The sequence below is a fragment of the Pangasianodon hypophthalmus genome, chromosome 19 (assembly GCF_027358585.1).
Source record: "Pangasianodon hypophthalmus isolate fPanHyp1 chromosome 19, fPanHyp1.pri, whole genome shotgun sequence".
In the NCBI taxonomy this organism is placed as follows: Eukaryota; Metazoa; Chordata; class Actinopteri; order Siluriformes; family Pangasiidae; genus Pangasianodon; species Pangasianodon hypophthalmus.
This window is the reverse complement of record NC_069728.1, coordinates 10,874,188-10,900,055: the sequence shown is the minus strand read 5'-3', so window position 1 is coordinate 10,900,055 and position 25,868 is coordinate 10,874,188. Positions and strand designations below refer to the sequence as shown.

Here is a 25,868-nt window from a genome sequence, read left to right as displayed (position 1 = left end):
TGCTTATATAATCACAGGTTAAAAGCATATGATCACACGTGAAATGTATGTGATTTTCCTGTAAGGGATTTGCAAGTGAAGCGAATGTCTGTAGTAAAATTTGCATCGTGTAGGCTTTTAATAGCAAGATATCAGAGTGACCAGCAACCAAAGGTCACTGAGCCCCATGTAATGTGTCAGCCAAGAAATATGTAGCACGGCCTTGAAATAACAGCTGGGTGTTAACTCACTTTCTTTTTCTACATTTCATTCTTAATCTACAACAACGACTAATTTCTGTCCACTGATTAATACATCTTGGGTTGTTTTCAGCAACATTTTATATTTCTAAATCAATTTTTGGTGCTATTTTGGTATTGCAGGTATATTGTAAAATGTTTTAATAAAGAAAAACATTTTTTCCTAATGCTTTCAGAAGTTTATAAGGCGGGTAAGTAGTTTTATAGCTTTTCTAATCTGCATTTTTGTCAAAGTAGTGTGGTATAAATTATTATTACACTGTTATAATTTTTTGTGAAGTTATTATGAAATCATTGTGCATTTTTAAGGGATTTTTTTAATTCACATTTCCTCATCTACGGTACAACGAAATTTTTTCCTGTTCAATTAAATGAACAGGAAATATTCCCCTAACACATGCAACTGAGTGGCCCGGCATGTGCTCGGTTCATTGTTTTCATGAAAATGGTTCATACTTTTAAAGAGACAAAAGATTTTCTCTTCTCTTGTCCTACTTTTTTTTGAGAGATCACTTGCTGTGAAAATAGTAACATTTCTTTCCGTCAATATTCATACTGCTTCTTCTTGCTAACTCTCTCTCTCTCTCTCTCTCTCTCTCTCGCTACAGGCAGGACAGGGGGGTGGACATCGGACACTGCTGTACGGTCACGCCATCCTACTGAGGCATTCATTTAGTGGAATGGTGAGAATGTGGTACACCGATTAAAGACACTGAGGGGAGGATTAGCCCCCTGTGGCAACCACACATCAAATCTTATCATCAGTGAACGCTGTATAAATTATTCAAATAGGCTAAATAGAAATGCATGAACAAAGGATCTTATTAGTCAGTTTCACTATTATTAATGAACGAAACTTTGTTGTAAATCCATTTATATGCTGGATTTGAGTAGCTTTTTCAGTGTATTTGTCTGTGCTTCAGAAATGCTAGTAAGTCTTGTTATTTGAGTTGCAGATGTCCTTATGTGACTTTCTGTCTTGACTATTCCCCTAACAGTATCTAGCCTGTCTAAAGACGTCAAGGTCTCTGACAGACAAGCTATCATTTGATGTAGGATTACAGGAGGACTCAACAGGTATTTCAGATTCGAATACAGAATAGTGTTCAACAACTTAAGGCTTGTTTTGAGATCACAGCTCAACAATCTTCTTTCCTTTGTGACTTTCCAACCCAAAAAAGAAGCAACTTCATTCATCAGTTCAATGTCTTGCTCTCAGACACTTGCCCTCCACACTTGAACACTGAGCCTTTACTATTTTTATGTATTGAGAACGTCAGATGTGTTTATTTGAGAAGGCCACCACTGGAAGACTCCCATATGTGATATCTTGATATGTATCTACGGAAATGTCTTTCACTTGGCCAGTGGCTAAAGTTTAACTTAATCATAATATATAGTAGCATCACATATTATGATTTATTCACAGTTGTGAAATGTTGGTGAAAGGACCTGTGACTTTATTCCTCTGTTTATGAGGCTTTTCTCGTTTGTTTTTCTTCTCAAAGGCGAGGCCTGTTGGTGGACCATCCATCCAGCCTCGAAACAGAGATCTGAGGGTGAAAAGGTTCGCATTGGTGACGATCTCATTTTGGTCAGTGTGTCCTCAGAGAGATACCTGGTGAGAATCTATTTACATATGTACTCTACAGACAGGGTCGGGCATTACTACGTGTTTAATTGTGCACATTGTCGTGTTTTTTGTCGTGTCTTTATTTTCATGGAAACATTTGATCTGCATAAAGAGCTCACACACACACACACACACACACAATTCATAAAATAATTAGATCTGTTTTTTTTTTTTGCAGCATCTGTCCTTCTCCAATGGAAACATACAAGTGGATGCTTCTTTCATGCAAACACTGTGGAATGTGCAGCCTACCTGCTCCGGCAGCAATGTAGCAGTGGGTCAGTTTATTTCGTAAAAATAAAGACAACAATATTTTTTCTCTAACCAGGCTGCATTCATAAAGCAGTTATTTCTTCTGCTGCATTTCTAAAGCATTTCTGCTGTTGATCATTAGAAACATAACTCTTTGTGTCCTTTAGGATATTTACTCGGGGGGCATGTGATACGCCTGTTCCATGGACATGATGAGTGCCTTACTATACCAGGAGCAGACCAGTCTGCCGAGCAGCAGAGGTGCGACACTCTACCTGAACTGTTAGGATTTAAAATAACAGCTATTAATGGCATGTAACATTGCACATTATGTATGAGTCACGAGCACTTGCGATTATGCTCCTCTGTGATATGAGACATGTCGGCCTCTGAATGCAGTGTCTTTCTGCAGGTTGGTGAACTATGAGACCGGGAAATCAGGGTCCAGGGCCAGGTCCCTGTGGAGGATAGAGCCACTTCGGATCAGGTGACTGAACACACACACACACACACACACACACACACACACACACACACATATACATGTTTATCTTACTATCACTGTGAAAATCTTCCCCTAACCCTTACTTTAATTTCAGTAACCACAAGGAAACCTTTTGGCTCTTTTCACTTTGTTTTTAATATAAAGCTGCAGTTTTCTTCATGGAGATCGGCCAAATGTCCCCACAAGGTCAAAACTGTCAAAATTGTCAACTCCCCCAGTGATGGTTAAATTTTAAATGACCTACACATCTAAGCTGTCTCTTCCAATTATTCAGGAACAAGTAGTTCAGTTAGCAAATGCCTAGGAGAATGTCTCCTATCCAAAAAACTTTACAGTGATTCTGTAACTCACAGTTGGGTTAGACACTTGACGTTAACTGTTATGTACTGAGGGGCTAAATTATCTATTTAAAAAGTTTGCTAAATTCGAACAATATTAAGAATGATTTGTCCAACGGGCTGCCAAAAAAATTCTTTTTTAACCCCACGAAAATGTTATTTTTCAAGCTAAAACATCAGACCCCCACTATGTCACCAATGTGTCAAAGTTGGCATGAACATTTCTTGATGTACGTGTGCTCCTTGTCATGTGAACGGCATCTCTTCGCATTCACAATTCAGACGAAGATTTAATGGGTATTGTAACATAATTGTATGTCTGCAACATCAGGTGATAGCCTTGTTCAACTGGACACCTACTGACCTTGTCATTGCATCTTTAAGGTCACTTGATTTCTTCCTTATGATGCAATACCTGGCCCACTCTTTCTTAAAAGCATGCCAAATTAAAAGTCTTTTGTTGTCAGTCACACCCTGTTAGATTTGAGGAAATCAGAATTGAATAATTCTGAATTTAAAGAGTTAAATCATTTTAAACCTATCCCATTTCGCAAGATTTTAACAAACATAAAATCATGCTTTTTTAATAGTTTACTTAATCTCCAAATATGGTCAGATGGTCAGAACACTTGATGGATTTTAGACTTTGGCAGACAGAAATGAATAAAATGAATATTGTTTTGATTAACTGAAAATGAATTTGCATACAGGGGATATTGTAGATTAATGTGATATATGTTATGTATTTATTAAATTTATTATGTAGGAAAACATTAGACTTGAACACAAAAAATGCATATCATGTCATTGACCCTCCCCCTTTTGAAATGTATAATGTTTATGTCAGCCAAGAACAGGAATATGAGATGCAGGCTCACCTAAACTGGCTATATCAAGATTGGAAAAACGTCATCTATTCTGATGAGTCTCAATTTCTGCAACATTGTAGGGTTGCAAAGCGATGATAGGGTCACAATCCGGCATCAACAGCATGGGTCCATGGACGGAACCCATCTTGTGTCAACAGTTCAGACTAATGGTGGTGGTGTAATGGTGTGAGGAATGTTTTCTTGGCACACACTGGGCCCTTTAATACCAATCAAGCATCGTTTGTATGCCACAGCCTATCTGAGTATTGTTGATGAGCAGGTGCATCCCTTTATGACCACAATCTACCCATCTTATAATGACTACTTCCAGCCTGATAATGCACTGTATCACAAAGCACAAGTCATCTAAAACTGGTTCCATGAACATAATAATAACAGGCTAATGTCCTCCCCAGTCATCAGAACTGAATCCAGTAGAGCACCTTTGGGATGTGGTAGAATGAGAGATTTGTAACATAAATGTACAGCTGAGAGATCTGCAGTATTTATGTGGCAATCATGCCAGTATGGACCAGAATCTCAAAGGAATGTTTCCAACACCTTGTGGAATCCATGCAATGAAGAATTGAGGCTGTTATGAGAGCAACCCAGTATTTGTATGATGTTCCTAATAAATTGGCCGGTGAGTGTATAGGATATATGTTCATTACAGGGAGACTTACACATTTTGTGTTTGTGGGCTCTTTTATGTCGCACAGCTGGAGTGGGAGCCATATTCGGTGGGGTCAGCCCTTCCGCCTGCGCCATCTCTCCACTGGCCACTACCTGGGTCAGACAGAGGACCGTGGCCTGGTGCTGCTGGACAGAGGGAAGTCTGACACCGCTGCCACATCATTCTGCTTCAGGCCAAGCAAGGTTTGATTCGTTTGCTATAAAACCTTCATATCAGTTCAGGGTGGGTTTTAAAGCTCATGTCACCTGCTGTGATAAATCATTTTCAAAATAGGTGATATCAATAACTTACATGGTGCCGTGTGTCTGTGGTTTACTGCACTCTCTCTCTCTCTCTCTCTCTCACACACACTCACACATTCACACACACACACACACACACACACTCAGAACCTGCCTGCATCTGTTCCAGGGATGTAATTGCTACAGTTACTTCTCAGTTATTTAATCCTAAACAGTGAATTCATCATTATTATAGACATCAGTCAGTCATGCCTTTGCTGTAACAAGTTGTTATGTAGGAAGGTCACTGGCCTGCCTTTCTCTGCCTTTTATTTATTCAGTCTCAACAGCATTTACTTTTGCACTTACAAATTGCTGTCCATTTAATTTAAGACTTCAAATATTTTTGAAGTCAATCATGCAAAGTACTCCAGATGAAGAGATGGAGAGCACTAACGATCATCTGAGTCTCTAATTGGTTTATTTCTTTTGTCCATCCTTTGCAGGAGAAAGTAGACTCTGGCCCAAAGCGGGACATTGATGGCATGGGGGTGGCAGAGATCAAGTACGGTGATTCGGTTTGCTTCATCATGCATGTGGCGACAGGGCTGTGGCTGTCCTATCAGGCACCGGATGCAAAATCCTCTCGCCTCGGGCCGCTCAAGAGAAGGGTGAGGAAATAAAGTGGTTTTACATGTTGCGAAAATTAAGACACCATGCATGCACCTCACCCTATAAGTTCATGGAGTCAGGAGTGGAATTCGATCCTTGACGCTCTTACATCACGTGGGTTTGAATGACTGCATCTGCGTATGCCCACGCCATGACCTGAGCTCAGATTAGAGGGCTTGTGAGACAGGCTCACGTCAGCATGTGTAACTGCAGTAGACTCTGGTCCCACACCATGCTTTAAATGTGATAATGCAGAAGGCATAGTGACACTGTGTTTTGTGAGAGTGATCAGGAATAGGCATTCTGACACAGAGTTTGCTTCTTCAGCACGATGGCATGCAGCATGATTCTGGGACAAAGTCCAGAAACAACAACTCCACTTCTGAGAACATATTGAACAATTACCTTACTAATAGTCATCAAAACCTCCTAGAGCAGGGGTGCTGAAGTTCAGTTCTGGAGGGCCAGAGTCTGGCGTAGTTTGGCAATTTCTCTACTTTAACCTGAGCGGAGTAGGACCCCCCTGTACTAGAGAAAATTTATTCTAATATCTTTTTAACCACTACTTGTCACTTTTTTCACACTGGGTACGACTAACATGCAGTCTTCATTTCCCTGTTTTCTTGCCATGGGTTATTAAATAATAAATAAAACATGATGGGGAATGAAATAATCAACAACAATGTGGTGTGATATGTGGAAGTGGAAGTTGATTATCTTCCAATAACAGCACAGCCCAAAGTAATTTTATTCCTATTATACTACAGAAATTGGTACATTTTTAATTATTATAGTTTATGATTATAATGATTATTATTATGATTATAGTTTTTATAGTTTTTGATTATAGTTACATTTAATGTTGTGTAATGCCATGGAACAAGTTAGTATAATTTACATTCTAGTAGCTATACCAGGTCATACTCTCTTTTTTCTCATGAAGTTAATAAGACCAAAAGTGGGCTTGTCCTGTTAAAGAGAAAGCTGAAAATGCTTAATGCACTGTCCTGAAGACTCTCCTGTGGTGGGAAATGTACGGAAAGCACTGACACCCAAGACTCTATAAATGTTAAATAAACATCTACTTGCAGAAAGCATCAACAATGATTTTTTTTATTGTAGAATAACAATGCATTTTTAAATCCATTTATTACTAGCCTAAGATTAAGTGGAGCATTATGTATATATCATGACTTACAGAAAACCAGTCCAATTCAGAAAACCATCAGATTCAAGAACTCAGCAGTGTTGTGGTATAAATATAACTGTCTGATTATTATAAACACTTGTTACGATGTCAATCCCAAAAAGATGTCAAGCACATGCTCAGGAGCAGGTAACACTTTCACAAAGTTAGTTAGTACTGATAATTATTGATGGCACTGGCTGCTGTAGGACTACAAAAGATGCTGAGCTTTTTTTCTTACTGTATACAGTATAAATGTTCTTTTTATGACTTTGTAGTAATCTTATAAAGGAAGACTCTACTTGAAAAGCTATTTCTCTGAACACTGTAAATAAGTTTGTGAGCACATGTGTTTTGTATGTAGGCCTTCCTGTACCCAGAGGGTCATATGGATGATGGGCTGATTCTGCAGCTCTGCCAGCATGAGGAGTCCAGAGCGGCTCGCATCATCCGCAACACCACACAGCTCTTCAGCCAGTTCATCAGGTACATCTTTATTACCTTGCTATAGCTGCCTGGTGTAGAGAAGGATTCTGCACGCAGGATTCTAGATCTGCCCTGGTCAACTACAAGTGCTACAAGTGCTGTTAGTGTGAAATGGAAGCATCTAGGAGCAACAACAGCTCAGCCACGAAGTAGTAGACCATGCAAACTCACAGAACTGGGCCGCTGAGTGCTGAAGTGCATAGCATGTAAAAATTGCCTGTCCTCTGTTGCATCACAAACTACAGAGTTGCAAACTGCTTCTGGAAGCAACATCAAGAGATTAATGAAACGGGTTTCCATGGCGAATAGCTGCACACAAGCCTAAGATCTCTATGCACAATGCCAAGTGTCAGTTGGAGTGGTGGAAAGCATGCCGCCACTGAAATCTGGAGCAGTGGAAATGTGTTCTCTGGAGTGATAAATCATGCTTCACTACCTGGCAGTCCGATGGACAAAACCAGGTTTGGTGGATGCCAGGAGAATGCTACCTACTGCAATGCATAGTGCCAACAGTAAAGTTTGGTGGAGGAAGGACAATGGTCTGGGGTTTTTTCAGGGTTTGGGCCTCTTAGTTCCAGTGAAGGGTAATGTTAATGCTATAGCATACAAAGACATTTTAGACCATTGTATGCCTCCAACTTTGTGACAGCAGTTCAGGGAAGGTCCTTTCCTGTTCCAGGAAGACTGAAACCCTGTGCACAAAACCCATTGCACATCAACTGCAAGCCAGGCCTTCTCACCCAACATCAGTGCCAACAAATGTTCTTTCAACTGAATGGGCACAAATTCCCCCAGACACACTCCAAAATCTAGTGGAAAGCCTTCCCAGAAGAGCGGAAGTTGTTATAGCTGCAATTTTGGGCCAACTCCGTAATAATGTCCATGGTATTGAATAGTATGCCCATCAAGCTCATATAGGTCTTATGGCCAGGTGTCCACATACTTTTGGCTATATAGTGTACAGTATATTGTAGTAGGTATGGTGAGGTCATTTTGACAGTAACAAGGTATTAAAATGACTACTAGAGTTGGTCATATTATAAAAGCTCACATATGTGCATATGCTTGCCATCAGGAAAATGATGAAGCATGTGAAGAGCTTTCTGCTTCAATAAATATTCTTTATATTGCTTTTCCATAATGCAATTGAACTCAGTGGCTGTATAATATAATTGGTATTTTAAAATGTTACAGCTATATTGCTATAAAATCAAAAGTGGTGGTCTGGATCAGAAAATGAACTTTCGCTTTCTTCTTGTTTGGTGCCAGAGGGCTGGATGAACTGAAGGGTGAGAAAGCATCGGGGGTGAGTCTGCCAGTGGGAGAGGTACTACAGACCCTTAACGACCTCATCACCTACTTCCAACAGCCTGACTCAGAGCTGGAGCACGAGGAGAAGCAGAGGCAGCTCCGCTCGCTCATCAAGCGCCAAGACCTTTTCAAAGAGGAGGTAAGTTCAGTGCATACAGTAAAGCACAGTTCAAAATTCACTATGTGTGTGTTTTTTGAATCATATGGTTTAAAGGAATGACAGTGTTCTTCAATCTGTAGATTATATGTATTTACCATAGACAAGAATTTTAAAATATTTCTTTATTTTTTTACAATTTTTTAATTATTTTTTTGAGTTTCATAACCCGCTTGTGCCAGTAAGAAAGTAAAAACTTCCTGCTTTTTGTTGTGTCCTGTGGGGTCCCATTGCTTGTCCTCTGTTTATGTATGAGGCGGGAGTACACCCTAAATGGGATGCCAGTCTGTTGCAATGCACACACAAATGCGCACACACAAGCACACACACACACACACACACACACACACACTTGGGTTCAGGATCGAACTGGGGTCCCTGGAGCAACACAGCTCACAGTACCACCGAAAATAAAGTTATACTTAAACTGAGATAGCCCAATTCTTATATAGACCTGAGTTGAGCAAAAAATGATAGTACCCTAAGACTGAGAATGTAATGATGGATGATGTTTCCTTATTTTTCTGCCTATTTTAGGGAATGCTTTCACTGGTCTCTATCTGCATTGACCGGCTCAACATGTACAATAGTGCTGCTGAGTTTGAGGAGTTTGCAGGCGAGGAGGCAGGAGAGGCCTGGAAGGACATCCTCAACCTCCTCTATGAGCTGCTTGGTAGGCGTGCCATCATACACACACACAAACACACACACACACTCTCTCTCTCTCTCTCTCTCTCTCTCTCTCTTCAGTGGTAAGGACTGATGACAGGAAGCTGATAACATTACATATATTTCAGTGCATGAAATGTAACAGTGATGTTTGATGTTAATGTGAAGGATATCAGATTTAATATGAAGATATTTACATTTATATTGGTTGTGGCAGCAGCAGTGACTATAGCTTTTGGTGAGGCAGGATTACATTAATAGCAATGAGGCTATCACCCTTGACTTATGCTGTAGGCTGCTATCTACTATAAACCCGTAATAGGCAGATGAGAGTCAACAACATACGTTCATCCAGCATACAATATATGTACCTTTGTTCAACTGTGTTTGAGATAATATCATTAACCAGAGTTGCAAGGTTTCAGCAAAATTTCCAGCCCGACTACATCTCAAAAACCACACAAAAGGCCTGAATTTAGCCTAAAAAAAAAAAAAAATCTGCCATTGGAAAAGAGAGACATTTTTCTTCTTTTTTCCCAGCCTTTGCATGGTATGCAAGCATATCTGATATAAGGACAATACCCACTCCACAGACAATCCACGGGCCTATATTAATGCTTGATGCAGTTCTCATTTTTGATGATTAGGTACAGTAACTGTGGAAGCTAAATGGTGCAGTAAGCGTGCTCTGTCCTACGATTGCACTACACCTAGAATGGCAAGCAAATCAATGGAAAATCGGTTTATATCTGTCTATTAGAAAAAAAATAAAAATAAAAAAGATTACTGGTTACTCGAAAGATGTTAAATGGCTGATTTAAATGATGGCCCCATCTGCCCCAACTGCTCCTTTTCCATAGGTTACATACGTTCCCTTACTCCTTGCTGATACTCTTCAGGTCTGTAAAGAGACCATTTCAGTTCCAGCTTGTTTTAGGTGCTTTTGCCTGCGTGGGGTTTAGGTGAATCCTGGATAGGGCTTAGGTTTCTGTTCTCTATACTTTGCTTTTACTTTGCGGTTGTTTAGCTCTCTGTACTCTATATTTGCTGTAGCATTATTTTTTACTGCCAGTCATGTGATAAGTAAAAGTGAATGAGACAGTTTTACTAGATTAAAAAGCAAAATCTGTGCATGTGCTTAAAACTCCTAATGTGCAATATTTTGACCAGAACAGAATTAAACGCATTGGTCACATTAGAGGTTACTTTCTCTAATGTATAGGATAACTCTCATTTTGCCCTCTCTTTTTGAGATTGCTGTCTTTTTGCATATATAAAAGTACTTTTATCTTAGTTTCTTTACCTGCATTATCCACTCTTTATTGTGCCCCAAGCTGCAGTTTTAATTCTTTTTTATATAAATCTCTATGGGTGAATATCTTCCTTTTGTGACATTTTGTGGTTTTTTTTTATGAGACTGTTATTGTGAAAACCTGCCACCGTTCACTTTAATTGCCTGACATTCATCAGGCCCCCATGGCGACTCTAAACAAGCCTTAGGTTCTCTCTCAGTAAAATATGGAGGTCACCCTCAGGAGAGGCTGGAGGGCAGGACTGTGGGCATGATGCATCAGTCTGCTGACATCAGCCCATTTTAGTGTCTCTGACAGGTTCATTTACTGTCTTGCTGCTTGGGTGTGTTCATCAGTGACACAAGACATATAGGTCTGGATCCTCTACCACTAACTGTTTTTATTTGAACAGTAATGAAAGCAAAGAAACCTTTACATAGCTGATACTTATTACGCCAAAATACATTTTTAAAACTAGGACAAATAATAATCTTCTGTGTTCTAAAAATGTTTGTATTAATTTGAAATACAATCTATCTATCTATCTATCTATATCTATCTATCTATCTATCTCTCTCTCTCTCTCTCTCTCTATATATATATATATATATATATATATATATATATATATATATATATATATATATTTGTAACTTAACTTAACATAACCTCTGGTAATGACTCAAATAATACAGTCCTGATGGAACATGCTGTAGCCAGAGGCAGGATGATGTACATGCAGAGTCTCTTTATTTAGACTTAGTGAGAGTTCATGGGCAGTTTAAAAACACAGGTAAAGAAAGGTGTCACGGGTTAGCACAGTATTGACAAAGCAGCCAGTTATCATAGGTAATCAGTATTCAGAAAGCAGCCAAAGGTCAACACAGAGGACAGTAAAATGTGACTTGTTTTAGAAACTGGGAAACAGAGAAACAAAGAAACTTGAAGCAGGAACAGAGGAGAATCAGGATGTAAAATGGCAGTATAAACTAATTCAATTCAATTTTTCAATTCAATTTTATTTGTATAGAGCTTTTAACAACAGACATTGTCACAAAGCAGCTTAAAAGAAATATATAAATTCAGGATATAAATTTTAAATTTATGAACCTGACAGCAGTGTGCATGTATTATCATCAGTAAAGAATAACCAATTTTTAAAATTATATCAGTGAAAATGATGAAATCTAGTTTGAGAAATATAATTTGTCAGCATTTTATCATTTACTATTTATCAAAACTGCTTAAATAACAGATTAATGGATTAAACAACAATTAATGCAACTCACCCCCCAGGATCTTGGACCCTATTATAAATGTGCCTCCAGTCTGCTGTCTTTAGTTGCTGATTAATTCTTCCTAGTGGAAGGACTTAACTGAGACCTCAGTTTTCTGCACACTAGTATTTAACACAGTTGTTTTCAAGTAGATGAGTGACAACACCTTTATTTTCTTTCATTGTTGTCCTCCAGCTGCCCTGATCCGAGGAAACAGACCCAACTGTACGCAGTTCTCCCGCAAACTGGACTGGCTAGTCAGCAAACTGGAGCGGCTGGAGTCCTCCTCAGGTACTTACAGGCAGAGTTATGTGTTTATAAGTACTCTCATTCTGTATGCAGGTTTAGTGCACTGTCATGCGGTCCACTAGCTGCAGCTGCGCACATAATTGGTTTTTGTTGCTTCTTGGCCCAGAGCACATTAATAGGAAGCTGCAGTATGCTTACCCAACCCTCTGCTCTTTGTTGGTGCCTTCGGCATCCTCTACATTATTATAAGTAAGTGTGTACAGACTGTGTTATAAACAAATGGTTGTCTGTGTAGGCATTCTGGAGGCATTGCACTGCATCCTAACGGAGAGTCCAGAGGCTCTAAACATCATCCAGAGAGACCACATTAGATCCATCATTTCCCTTCTCTATAAACATGGACGCAACCACAAGGTCAGCATTTGGCCTCACTTCACACACACAGAGCGGCACACTAAAACCTGCTGGTGCTTGAGGAGCCACTGATAAATGATGAATAAGTGAAAATGTAGAGGTGCTTCAAAATGGATTTTCAAATGTATAATATAAATTATTTAGAGCTTCTGTCTTCTATTTTGAAAGATCTGTCCACTGTGATAGTTTCTGGAAATTAATGTCAGGTTAGGAAACACAGAATAAAGTTTTTAATTTTTGTTTCCGAAAATGCTGGAAAAAACCCATAAAGCCATATGAATGATTCTTTTGAGAAGTTAGTGGCCATGTGCGATGGCCAGAGGGACATTGCTAGCACAGTTACGATGGTGTATAATAGGACAAAATTTCATCAATCTCAAACATAAGGTTTAATGCTCAGAATTTACTGTTAGGTCCTAATAACAAAAAAGCAAGAGCTTCTTTTCTCACTCACCATTTCCAGCAATGTTAAATGTCATACTAATGAGGTAATAGTGGACTAAATAATAATTTTTTTTTGTGGACTAAAGGTTCCACAATGCAGTGCAGCTATACAAAACAGTAACAAGCTGCTGATTTAAATGAACTAAACATTGCATGTTGTAATATACAAAAATGAATCTGATTTCATTTTTAATATGACAAAAATAGATGTTTATAAACTTTAAATAACAAATCTTTTTTACCCATAGTTTGTGAAAATTATGCTGCCTTTTAAAAATCTGGGTGCACACACACACACACATACACACACACACACACACACACACAAAACAACGAAATAAAAAAAAAACCCTCATTATTGCCATTCCCCTCACACTGCCGTCAATCCATTCCAAGGAAGTGGTTGGAATGTATAGCCTCAAGTCTGTCATTTAGAATTGGTCCTAGTTCTAATGTTCTGATGGCAGTGCTAAGGCCTGAATATTAGAAAGCTGTTTTCCCACCTGCTTCCCCTGCAGATTCTGGATATTCTCTGCTCTCTTTGTGTCTGCAATGGAGTGGCAGTCCGAGCCAATCAGAACATCATCTGTGACCACCTGCTTCCCAATAGGGATCTGCTGCTCCAAACACGATTGGTCAATGATGTGCAAAGGTAACAACAGCGCACTACTGTGTCCTGTACATACGCGATATGCTCAGAAGTTGTGGGCCTGTGATTGTCAGGTGTCCACAAACTTTTGGCAATATAGCGTATTTATATTACTCTTTTCACACACATTCTTTCAAATTTTCTTTACATTTAATTATATTTTATTATTTCAACATTCCATACTGCCATACTTTTAGTATTTAAACGTTCCCTACTGCCATATTTTTATTAATTAAACACTTCATACATTTTTCTTCTGTTGACAGTATGAGACCCAACATCTTCCTGGGCGTAAGTGAGGGATCAGCTCAGTATAAGAAGTGGTACTTTGAGCTGATGATTGATCAGGTGGACCATTTTGTCACAAATGAAGCCACTCATCTCCGTGTAGGCTGGGCCAGCACTAAAGGCTATGCCCCCTACCCTGGGGGTGGAGAGGGCTGGGGGGGCAACGGCGCTGGTGATGATCTCTACTCCTGTGCCTTTGATGGGCTTCATCTGTGGTCAGGTGCATGCACAGCTCTGAAGAGCTTGTTTTTTCTTGTTGTTATTTTCACGAATCTTTTCTTGCCACACAACAACTCAGTCGGTATTTGAGTTTGGAACAGCTCAACAGTTAAAAGTAAACAACAATAAAGTACAGGACAAGTCAATAGGTGCAAAACATTACGACATGAATGATACTAGCATGGCATCAAAGATGGTGAGTGGAGCATATAAAAAAATTGCAATACTACTCAATCTGCATTCTGAATCATGTCATTGCTTCAAAACTAATGCTGTAATTAAAAACTTAGGGAATGTGTATCCTTAATCTTTGTATGTGAATGTTATTCACCTATAAAAGCCTTGTGAATTTGCATAATTCACAAAAATATACTTCCTATACCATAATTGTCCTCTGTAATTTCAGTCTTACTCCTCATGTTCAGTCCACTATTAAGGCCCATTTTTTATAGCAACATAAATAAATAAACATATAAATTGGGCATAAAATTGCATTTAATATTTACCCCATATATCTTGTATTTATTTCAGTTATTAGCAGGATAAACTGTAATTGTGGAAAAATACATACAAAAGTCATCCATTCTTGGGGATCCTTCCTGAGGAATAATGATAGTAGTATGCGGTTCAACATACTTAACATGCTGATATTATTTGCTAATATTTCTTAATGAATAAATAACATATTTAAAAGAAGAATCGTTGTCAGTGTTCCTAATATTTCAGATGATTTTTTTAAAGCAAATGGCCTTGTCTTGATCTAAATAGCCTTGTACTTATGACCTCAAGCCTGTGTCAACTGTCAAATACCTTTGGCTTAATTTTTAAGACATTTCATGTCATCCTGTGAGCCATGATATGGGCTACTGACATATGCTTTCACATAATTCTATAAATATGTATATTATTTTAATGCAGCTGTGTGTTAGGAAACCATTATGTAGCCCTCAAGTAAAGTGTGACCGACACTTTATTTCAGCTTATTATTCCTAGGTCAAAATGACCTTTAATTCAAACATAAAGTTTGAAAAATGTGGGAAAATTCATTTTTAGCATCGTTCCACTTTTATTAAAAATGCCTTGAACAGAAGATACAGGCTAAAGTTACACTGAAATAATGGTGCTCACCATGACACCGTGATAATGTGTTGCAGGGAGAATCCCACGGGCCGTGGCCTCCATTAACCAGCACTTGCTGACCTCCGACGATGTGGTGAGCTGCTGCCTGGACCTCGGCGCCCCCAGCATGTCCTTCCGCATTAACGGCCAGCCAGTGCAGGGAATGTTCGAGGACTTCAACACGGATGGTTTCTTCTTCCCCGTTGTCAGCTTCTCAGCAGGGGTCAAGTGAGTCATGCAGTCAGCATCACCACAGACTGCTCACCTGTCCTGCATTATTATATTTGTACATAAATAACCACCTGGAATACGAAGACAATTTATATGCAACAGTGTGGAATTATGGAAATTAACAGGTGAAGGGTTTATTTTTGATGTTGCTCTAAACTGTGTCTGTTTGAAGAGTTTGAAGTAGGACAAGAGACAAGTGTACTCAGTCGCAATTATTGATGGGGACACAGGGTGCTGTAGAAATGCTCAAAGGTAAATTTCCAGCTATATTTAGGTCAACATTGAACTTGGAGGTTGACATTGAACCTGCAGAAATTTTTCCAATGGGCTTTTTTTCCTATCCATTACCTTTCACCTTGAGACTCTGGAGGGGATTTTAGTGATTTATTACTCACTGAGCCTCATAGCTTATTTCACACTCTTTCTCCACAACTGAGGCAGTTCTGGGAAATATGTATTTCCAATCTCCGGGATGCATACAAGATGATATGAATAATCGAAGCCCATTTCATGTCTTCCACCAGGGTTCGTTTCTTGTTGGGTGGTCGCCATGGTGACTTCAAATTCCTACCCCCTGCTGGCTATGCACCTTGTTATGAAGCCCTTCTCCCCAAAGAAAAGATGCGGGTGGAGCCTGTGAAGGAGTATAAGAGAGATACGGAGGGAGTGAGGGACTTGCTGGGAACCACCCAATTTCTGTCTCAAGCGTCCTTCATTCCCATCCCTGTCAATACCAGCCAAGTGAGACCTTAACAAGTCTTCTCTCTTTTAGTCCCTTTCTCATTCTCGTTTCTCATTTTCTTTTACTCTCTGCTGTAAGTTTGGATACTTTTAGAAATGACTAGAAACATCATCTTTACAATTATCAGATTGTTCTGCCTCCACACCTTGAAAATGTGCGCGATAAACTAGCCGAGAACATCCATGAACTCTGGGGTATGAACAAAATCGAGCTTGGCTGGACCTATGGCAAGGTAAGAAAACCTATATGACATTCCAAGGACATGACAGAATATCAGTTCAGCCAAAGAAATTCACATCTGAAACCAAAATACTGTGGAGGCAATGACACTATCTCATTCTGCCCAGAGATTTTTATCTCTATTTCATACTGTTTTACTTCTCCCTCAAGCACTGTCCAGCTAGAAAAAAGCCAGGGGTGTATAATTGAAAAAGTCACCCTGAATTTAGAGTGCCTGACTAATGTTAAGCATCCCAAATAGCTACCCAGCAGATGGGCATGTAGATCTTATTTTCAGATAATAGGACCAAGAAAGATGAGAGTGCATTGATGTAATGTGCGTCTACTGCTTAGTGTGGCAGCAGCTGTCAAAAATGCTGAGCACACACACGCGCGTATAGTGGGAGCACGCTGCAGCTGAGCTTCAGACCCCAGTGGCTCTTAAAGCAAACTCAGTGAGTGGCTCATTGTCCAAGTGCTCAGCAGGAGAAATTCATTAGGGGTGAGCACTTTCATTACTCCAGAGGTGCAACCTAATCATTTACTGAGGGGAAAAGATTTCAAAGTTCCAGATGTTCACAGATCAATCTAGTTTTAATGAGAGCTCATTACCTCAATGTGACATTGTCCTGCTCTTGAGATAGGAACTTAACACTAGAAGTGACAAACGATTAGGCATGGGATGGCTTTCTCGACTTGCCTTAATTTTTCATTCCCAAAGACACAGAATGGATTCCAGATTTTCAGACCAAAGGTAAAGCAGTCAGAAATGTTCCACAAAAGTAAAAATACAAATTAGAAGAGCAAGATTGTTTGGAGTCAGAGAGTACAGGAAATCTGTCAAGCATAATTCCTCAGTGCATTTTAAAATGCTTGCTCTTTTCTTTTTAAAGGTACGTGATGACAACAAGAGGCAGCATCCTTGCCTGGTTGACTTCTCCAAGCTGCCTGAAACTGAAAAAAATTACAACCTACAAATGTCAACAGAAACCTTAAAGTAAGTGCATATGAACAGTTGGACAATTAGCATTGAGGTTAAATGCTACATAGTGACTTTTAAGTATTGATTAGCTAGTCTGTAAACTAATTTTAGGCATTGGATTAATTAAGTAGGTTTTGAGTCAGCATTATATATGCATATATTTTATACCAGACAGTCTCAGTAACCCTCAGTAAAATGTGGTATTGGGAGCATTTATCTCTTAACCCTTACTTTTATACCTTGTATACTCTATTAACAATGTGTGACCTCAGTTCCTTACATCTCATTCAACTTTTTCACTCAGTAGTGGTCCTCATTGTTTTTGTTTTACACAACCTACCAGTACTGAAATGTTAAACTTGTACATCAAGCGAGATTTCTGTTATACAACTGACAGAATAACAATGTACCATTAGGTGTGTTATATTTAGGTGCCAGGTTGCAAACGAAACAGAAATAGTTATGATATTTACTTTGGTGAAACATCCATGCATTTAAGATCACATATATTGTAACTTTGCACTCTCTGTTTAACAATAAAATATGTTTGAATGCTTATGCTTACACTGAATTGATGAGCACTTTTTTTTTTTTGGTAACGCAGGACCTTACTAGCTTTGGGATGTCATGTTGTACAAATCAATATCAATGCTGAAGATGACCTGAAGAAGATCAAACTTCCCAAAGAGTAAGTCCCTACATGCACTGCTTCACTGGCCTGTTACTAGTGCAACAATGCATATAATAAATACAATATACTGAAAATATATTACAGGGTATTTTATTTATATGTAATACATGACATTTTGGAATTATATACTTTGTTATTTTATGTGGGTAATTACATAGGACACATTTATAGTGATGGAAAAAAGAAATAGTAGCAGCTAGACCTTTATTTGTAAATTACTGTATAACAATAAGCAAATTAATTGAATGAAATAAAAATGAAACTAAACAAGAGGTAACAATAACAGCATGAAAACGAACAGTCGTCCATCAGTACTTTGTGTGAGTGCCACTTGAAGCCTCCATTGTTTGAGCCCTGTGTGGTTGTGAGATGTACTAGCATTCCTGCAAAAAGGTCTGATGAAGCTGCTAACTGTTGGCAGATTGAAGTGTCTCTTAATGTTGCCATCCAGTTTCAGTGCCTTACTGAGCAAGCTGTGTGCATACTTATAGACCAAATATGTTTTTTTTTTTCATTGATACCTTTAGTAATGAATGTAAAATCTCAAGAAATAGGAATGTGTATGAGTGATAGTTCTAATCTTTCCTTCTTTGTCATATAGCTATGTGATGTCAAATGGTTATAAGCCTTCGCCACTAGAGCTTTCTGATGTGAAACTGACACCTGGTCAGGAGGTTCTGGTTGATAAACTGGCTGAAAACGCTCATAACGTTTGGGCCAAAGATCGCATTAAGCAAGGATGGACTTATGGTATTCAGCAGGTAAATTTATAAAGTTTTAAAATGTTGTAACTTCAGTAAAAGATGGCAGTAAAGCCATGACAATACACAAAAACACTGCTGGGATATATGCAGTCTAATTTTCCATTCTTTTCTAAAGGATTTAAAGAGCAGACGCAATCCTCGTTTGGTGCCATATTCTTTGTTAGATGAACGCACAAAGAAGTCTAACAGAGACAGCCTTCGAGAGGCCATCCGAACACTAATTGGATATGGATACAACATTGAGCCCCCAGATCAAGAGGGTAAGGGTGAATCTCAAGCTGAATCTCAAAACACAATAAAGGCCATGGTCAGCTTCTGATGTCACCACTTTTTCAACAGCTGCCCATGTGGTGGAGAAGCAGAGTGTTGAAAACATTCGTTTCTTCCGTGTGGAGAAGAGCTATGCAGTGAAATCAGGGAAATGGTATTTTGAGTTTGAGGCTGTGACTGGAGGAGAAATGTGCGTAGGCTGGGCTCGGCCCAGTTGTAGACCTGACGTCGAACTGGGCATGGATGACCAAGCCTATGTTTTTGATGGCTACAGAGTAAGTGTTACTACTGTGTCACTCCAGCAGAATATCTCTGCATGTTAAGGCGTTTGTTTAAAGTGAAACCTGTCTTGCAGGGTCGACGGGTGCACATGGGCAGTCACTTCTTTGGGAGAACATGGAGCAAGGGTGATGTGGTGGGATGCATGATTAACATGGAGGATAAGTCCATGATCTTTACTCTCAATGGAGAGATCCTTATCACCAACAAGGGCTCTGAGCTCTGCTTCACTGACTTCGAGACTGAAGATGGTGAGCATACGATAGTCACAAAAGAAAGGGTGTTTTTATTTCATATCTGTTTTACTGGTCCAATCAGAGAATGGGCTGAGGGGAAACTGCAGATCTTAAATATCAAGAAGTATTTTTGAATCTATGCCAGAGTTTAGTGATCTGTCCTTTCTTCAGGCTTCATTCCAGTTTGCAGCCTTGGGCTCTCCCAGATTGGCCGGATGAACCTGGGCAAAGATGCCAGCACCTTCAAGTACTACACCATGTGTGGCCTTCAGGAGGGTTTTGAGCCTTTCGCTGTCAACATGAACCGAGAGGTCACTATGTGGTTCAGCAAACGCCTTCCTACGTTTGTCAATGTGCCAGTGGACCATGAGCACATTGAGGTATTGCTAATCAGAACACGAAAATATTTGACTTGAAGATATGACATTATCATTTATTAAACATGCAACTATAGGTTTAAACAACATATTTTTTTGTTAGGTGACTAGAATTGATGGGACTGTAGACTCTCCACCATGTCTGAAGGTGAGCCATAAGACCTTTGGGACACAAGCTAGCAACAACGACATGATCTACTGCCGCTTAAGCATGCCTGTTGAGTTTTATTCCAGTCCCAGGAAAATCACTAATATGAACGAGATGATCACTGATGGCCAAAAAGCTAAGAAGGATGACAGCGGAAAGACTGATTATGGCAGCATTACAAAGGTACAAAGTTAGATCTCAAATTGCCTGACAGATTCGGTATTAGTAGTCTAAAGCAGCTTTACATAACAGATTCAATGGAATTCATCTAGAAGCTAAGGCCGAGCTTGTCTCTTTGGTTGTGTTTCAGTATTTCTACTCAGTGAGAGTGTTTGCAGGTCAGGACCCTGCCTCAGTTTGGGTAGGCTGGGTATCACCAGACTACCACTACTACAGCAAGAAATTTAACCTGAGCAAAGTCCGCACAGTGACTGTAACTCTTGGGGACGAACGTGGCCGCGTTCATGAGAGGTCAGTTCATCGCCTACATGGTCAGAATGTAAGAGTCAGTCAGAGTTAATAATGTTCATTAAGATATGCCAGCATAGCACCAATTACATTAGCAATGACAAATGCCAAACTGTAGAAAGTGAGGAGCAACCTGGTGCAGTGTGAACTTGTGTTTAAAGTGTGTCAACATGCTCTTTTAAGTACCATATCTCTAATGTATCATACCATACACTGTATGGCCAAAGGTATGTGTACACCTGACCATCACACCCATATGTCATCCTTCCCCAAACTAATGCCACAATTTTTGAGGCACACAATTGTTTAGAATGTGCTGTATGCTGAATCATTCAGATTTCCCCTTTACTCATAAGGGGCCCAAACATTCCAGCATGACAATGTCCCTGTGCACAAAGCTCCTTAAAGACCCGGTTTACCAAGATTGGAGTGAAAGAACGCGAGTGGCCTGCACAGAGCCCTGAACCCAACCTCACTGAACACCTGTGGAATGAATTGGTACTCTGATAGCGCAACAGACCTCCTCACCCAACATCAGTGCCTGACCTCACTAATGCTCTTGTGGCTGGATAAACACAAATCCGCATAACCATGTGTCAAAATCTAGTGGAAAACCTTCCCAGAAGAGTGGAAATTATTATAACAGCAAAGGGGGGAACTAAATCTATAAATGGATGTTCAACAAGCACATATGGGTGTGATTGGACAGGTGTCTAAATATTTCCATATAGTGTATGTATACTGTATTTTGCACCATGCTCTGATTCACTCATTGTGTTCTATCTTTGCTGTTCCTACAGTGTGAGGAGGAGTAATTGCTACATGGTGTGTGCTGGAGACATTTCTAGTAGTGCTTCTGGACGAAATAATGCTGACCTCATAATTGGATGTCATATTGATCTGGCATCTGGCCTTGTCTCATTCACTGCCAACAACAAGGAGCTGCCTATTGCATATCAGGTTACTTTGTCTTCCAAATCATATCTTAATAATTATTGAATGTAATCAGCCACGTAAGTTCTAAAGATATGTCATAAGTCTCATGGAGAAGGTCTAGTTTCAGATTGTGTTATGCAGATTTTTAACTTGTTTTTCTGGGTGGCCCATTCAGATTATTGAAATTAATTCAATTAATTCTGCAACTGAGGTTGCCAGGTTTTTGCATTGCCATTGCTTTTAACTCTGAAAAAACAAAACAAAAAACAAACAAACAAAAAAAAAAAATGAGTGGGTGATACAAAAAATAATAGAAACTGATAAAGCAGATTGCATTTTCTGAGTAAAATATACTGTTAATTGCAGTGAAAACAAGATGAAATTATGAAGTTAAACTTCAGACTATATGCAGATCCGAGAAACATTTGAATAAACAACTAATATTAAGAATACCTAGAGGTTGATGGTCATGACTAGTTCTCGTCATGTTAATCATGTAAATTTGTGTCCACTGTCCAAAATTAGCTGTGCATTTAATACACCACCTTGCTGCAGTACATATTGCACAAGAAAGAAGGCCATAGGTTTAAAGAGTAGAGTAAAAAACATCCCTCTGTTATGGACGCCCTGCAAATGCAACTATCTAAGCAGCACTTAATTGTGAAGTTAACTGTCAGAATCTTAATTCTGAAGCAAAAGTAGCAAACAAAAATGGAGCTTGTTTAATATTAGCTTGTAAGTTCCAGCGAGCCTGCCTTACATGAAAAACGTTCTTATGTGCCTCTGATCTTAATTTGCCTGGGGCTTTAAATCAAGATGCTAAACCAGTGCCAGATTTCAAATTGCCACTAGGGAGCACTTGTCTAAGAGCATTATAGAGTTAATGTGCCTTCTCAGAGAACAGCACATTGTTCCTGATAGTAAAAGAACAAAAGTTGGATGTGTGTATATTTTTTCTTATTCTTCTTTCATGTGTTATTATCTATCAGGTTGAGCCCAACACAAAGCTGTTCCCTGCTGTGTTTGTTCAGCCCACAAGCCCCAATCTGTTTCAGTTTGAATTTCCAAAGGTCAAAGTAAGTCTTTCCTTATAGCATATGTTCGAAAATGTAATTCTATCAAATAATAATAATAATAATAATAATAATGTTATCTATATATTCATTCCACTCAGGATGCCATGCCACTGTCTTCAGCCATTTTCAAAAGTCTTCACAGTAACCCAGAGCCACAGTGTCCTCCACGGCTGGATGTGCAGACCATTGTAGCTGTTCTGTGGAGCAGGATGCCCAACACTTTCCTCTCAGTGGAGACAGCACGAGTCAGTGAGAGGCATGGATGGGTGGTGCAGTGTCTGGAGCCCCTGCAGATGATGGCAGTGCATATTCCTGAGGAAAACAGGCAAGTAATGTTTTATCTTTAAAAAAAAAAAAAAAAACACTCATGTATACATAAATACAGGTTACTGAAGTTACTGGCTCTATAGAGTACATACAAGTAGGAATCACTGGATGGTTCAGATATGAGAAATAATGTGATTGTCAGTGTTTATTCCTATTGGAAGTAAAGAAAATATATTTCACTAGGCACTAGATTCTAGGTTTTGTAGATGACTTGTTATTTGTAATTGGCACAGTGAAGATGTCAAGAACACTTGTGGTTATTTAACTTCCAATTAGTAGGACTGAAAATTGCACACACTCAAACACACATTTTCCTCACAGCAATTAATGTGTGTTTGTTCCAGTAATGCAGATTGAATTAATAATTAATAGATTAATTCATACATTTGTATTTTTTAAATGTACAGCTCCATGTAGAATGTGTACATTTTGAATAGTGAAAATGCACAATGCCTACTGAATTAAAAAAAAAAAAAAAAACAACAGTGACTTGTTTTTTCATATATAGAACCCTGATGGAAAGACAATAAACTAAACTAAAAATTAATTGTCGTGATTTTCTTCCCCAATGGCTTCCAGGTGCATAGACATCATGGAACTGTCAGAGAACGAGGACCTGCGACAGTTTCACTACCACACTCTGAGACTCTACTGCGCTCTCTGCGCTCTGGGAAACACTCGTGTGGCCCACGCCCTCTGCAGCCACCTTGACCAATCACAGCTCCTTTACACCATTGACAACCAATACCTGACAGGACAGCTGCGCGAGGGCTTTTATGATGTTCTTATCAGCATCCACCTGGAGAGAGCAAAAGAAGCACAACTCATGATGAAGAATGAGTTTATCATACCTATCACAGACGAGACCTGTAGCATTCGCCTCTTCTCCGATGACTCCAAACGCCACTCGTTGCCTGGCGTGGGACTGAGCACATCGCTTAGCCCTCGGCTCAACTTCACACCGCCGTGCTTCATCACCACTAAGCGTGAGCACTTATACAGTCCACAGATCCCGCTGGGCATTCTGAAGGAGAAGGCCATCAGCATGCTGACAGAAGCAGTGCAGGGTGGAGGGACTCATATCCGTGACCCTGTAGGGGGCAGCGTGGAGTACCAGTTCGTGCCCATACTCAAGCTGATTGCCACTCTGCTGATTATGGGTTCTCTGAGTAGTGAGGAGGTAAGAATCATCCTCCTGCTTATTGAACCCAATGTCTTTGGGGAAAGCAAGGAGGAGGAGACACAACTTGTGGCTGCAGAGGAGCCAGCGGAAAAAGAAGAGGCTAGCAGTACTGAGGAAAAAGCTGTGGAGGCAGGGGAGGAAGAGAGCAAAGAACACAAGCAGCTACCCAAAGGCCTTTTGGAGAAGAGCCTTCCTGAGTCAGTCAAACATCAGGTCAAAGTCGATTTGTAATTCAGTGGAAGCAATAAGCTCTCTGGAGCAGTGGTTCTCAAAGTGGAGTCTGGGGACCTGCAGGGGTCGGTGACATAACACCAGTGGGTCCAAGATTTTATTGTAGTTTTGACTGTTTTATTGTAGTTTTGACAAAAAAAGAAAACCATCTTTTGTAGGGATCTATATATAACTTTTAATGGTTCCCACAGGGGGGACAGCTCTATAACACCTTCTTATATTCTTCTAAGAGTGTATTATCAATTACTCATGTCATATTTGTTATAGTGAGTCTCTAGTTATTTAAATTCCCTAGTTATTTAAGCCTAATTGACTGGTCATTCTGCCAGTCACGTGACATATATAAAAATCTAAGCTGGGATCCCCTGGCTGCAAAAACCTTTGAGAACCCTGATCTAGAGAAGCTGTGTGTATGGAAAATGAATTTAGATGTTACAAAGTCACCCAAATAGTCATATCACATAGACCTGATATTCTGGTGTATTAATTATGTGATACATGGAATATAGAAGCCTTAGAAAATGTAGGGTCTTGGAAATATTTTTCATTAGTTGTGTCATTTCACCACCTCATATTTGTCTATCGTGCAGATGTGTGAACTCCTGCACTATTTCTGTGACTGTGAGCTGAAGCAGCGTATCGAGGCTATTGTGGCATTCTCAGATAGTTTTGTGGCCAAACTGCAGTACAACCAGAAGTTCCGCTACAATGAACTCATGCAGGCCCTCAACATGTCCGCTGCTGTCACTGCCAAGAAGACCAAGGAATTCCGCTCTCCTCCCCAAGAGCAGGTAGAACCTGTGCACTTTTCCCATTAAACCAACCACATAAATGGAATTAGGTATTCTAGTTGAGTCAGAGGTAGAGAATTGGTGTTTGTCTTAGGCATTTCTCTCACTCTGATTTGTGCTTAGAGCTCCAGAGCTCCAGAGCTCCAGTGGTCCAGAAATGAGTAAGAATGAACAATTCCCAGAAGCCTTTATATTTCTGTTTTTAATTACACTTTCTCTGGAAAGTAGATTCATTATCTCTCGTGGCTCCATTCATCTCACAGACACTGATCGGGCACCGATGACAGAAGCATGGTTTGCTTTTCTGCAGAATCAATCTTTTTTTAATATCTCACACAGTAATATGGTTCACAAATTGTGCCATATTACACACTGGCTGGAAATTAAACTCGTCTCACTATGTATCCAGGGCAACTGACAAGTCCCTCACTGAACAGATGCAGCAATTTAATATTTGCAATTTCTCAACCCTGTATATTCTTTATTTGCTTATTTAAATCCATCACCCACTGGCCATATGATAACATCCTCTTCAGATACAAGCCCAGACCTGCTCTTGAGCTCAACTCTTGTGTTTTCTGCAGATTAACATGCTTCTGGACTTCAGTGCTGGAGAGGATTGTCCCTGTCCTGAGGACATTCAAGAGGAGCTTCATGCCTTCCATGATGATCTGAGACTCCACTGTGGTACAACTCCAGTCATAGTCTCCCAATCTCTCTTTTACTCTCTACGA

At 39.6% G+C, this 25,868-nt stretch overlaps 1 protein-coding gene across 6 annotated transcripts in view; it reads left to right on the top strand.

Moving 5' to 3' along the window:
• ryr3 (ryanodine receptor 3) overlaps window positions 1-25,868 on the top strand; it is an 83,802-nt gene that overhangs the window by 16,560 nt on the left and 41,374 nt on the right. For all 6 annotated transcript variants that reach the window (XM_053242163.1, XM_053242165.1, XM_053242164.1 and 3 more), the window contains 33 exons: window positions 848-922; window positions 1,238-1,316; window positions 1,748-1,860; window positions 2,051-2,150; window positions 2,292-2,385; window positions 2,537-2,611; window positions 4,556-4,712; window positions 5,258-5,422; window positions 6,974-7,095; window positions 8,365-8,545; window positions 9,101-9,236; window positions 11,997-12,092; window positions 12,346-12,464; window positions 13,427-13,560; window positions 13,824-14,065; window positions 15,219-15,411; window positions 15,939-16,155; window positions 16,284-16,388; window positions 17,269-17,372; window positions 17,962-18,045; window positions 18,650-18,809; window positions 18,928-19,072; window positions 19,152-19,357; window positions 19,438-19,612; window positions 19,769-19,977; window positions 20,078-20,305; window positions 20,433-20,593; window positions 21,391-21,550; window positions 22,516-22,602; window positions 22,701-22,927; window positions 23,509-24,325; window positions 24,934-25,134; window positions 25,719-25,821. In XM_053242163.1, the coding sequence (XP_053098138.1) occupies window positions 848-922; window positions 1,238-1,316; window positions 1,748-1,860; window positions 2,051-2,150; window positions 2,292-2,385; window positions 2,537-2,611; window positions 4,556-4,712; window positions 5,258-5,422; window positions 6,974-7,095; window positions 8,365-8,545; window positions 9,101-9,236; window positions 11,997-12,092; window positions 12,346-12,464; window positions 13,427-13,560; window positions 13,824-14,065; window positions 15,219-15,411; window positions 15,939-16,155; window positions 16,284-16,388; window positions 17,269-17,372; window positions 17,962-18,045; window positions 18,650-18,809; window positions 18,928-19,072; window positions 19,152-19,357; window positions 19,438-19,612; window positions 19,769-19,977; window positions 20,078-20,305; window positions 20,433-20,593; window positions 21,391-21,550; window positions 22,516-22,602; window positions 22,701-22,927; window positions 23,509-24,325; window positions 24,934-25,134; window positions 25,719-25,821 (5,470 nt within the window). The remainder of the gene's footprint in view (window positions 1-847; window positions 923-1,237; window positions 1,317-1,747; window positions 1,861-2,050; window positions 2,151-2,291; window positions 2,386-2,536; window positions 2,612-4,555; window positions 4,713-5,257; window positions 5,423-6,973; window positions 7,096-8,364; window positions 8,546-9,100; window positions 9,237-11,996; window positions 12,093-12,345; window positions 12,465-13,426; window positions 13,561-13,823; window positions 14,066-15,218; window positions 15,412-15,938; window positions 16,156-16,283; window positions 16,389-17,268; window positions 17,373-17,961; window positions 18,046-18,649; window positions 18,810-18,927; window positions 19,073-19,151; window positions 19,358-19,437; window positions 19,613-19,768; window positions 19,978-20,077; window positions 20,306-20,432; window positions 20,594-21,390; window positions 21,551-22,515; window positions 22,603-22,700; window positions 22,928-23,508; window positions 24,326-24,933; window positions 25,135-25,718; window positions 25,822-25,868) is intronic.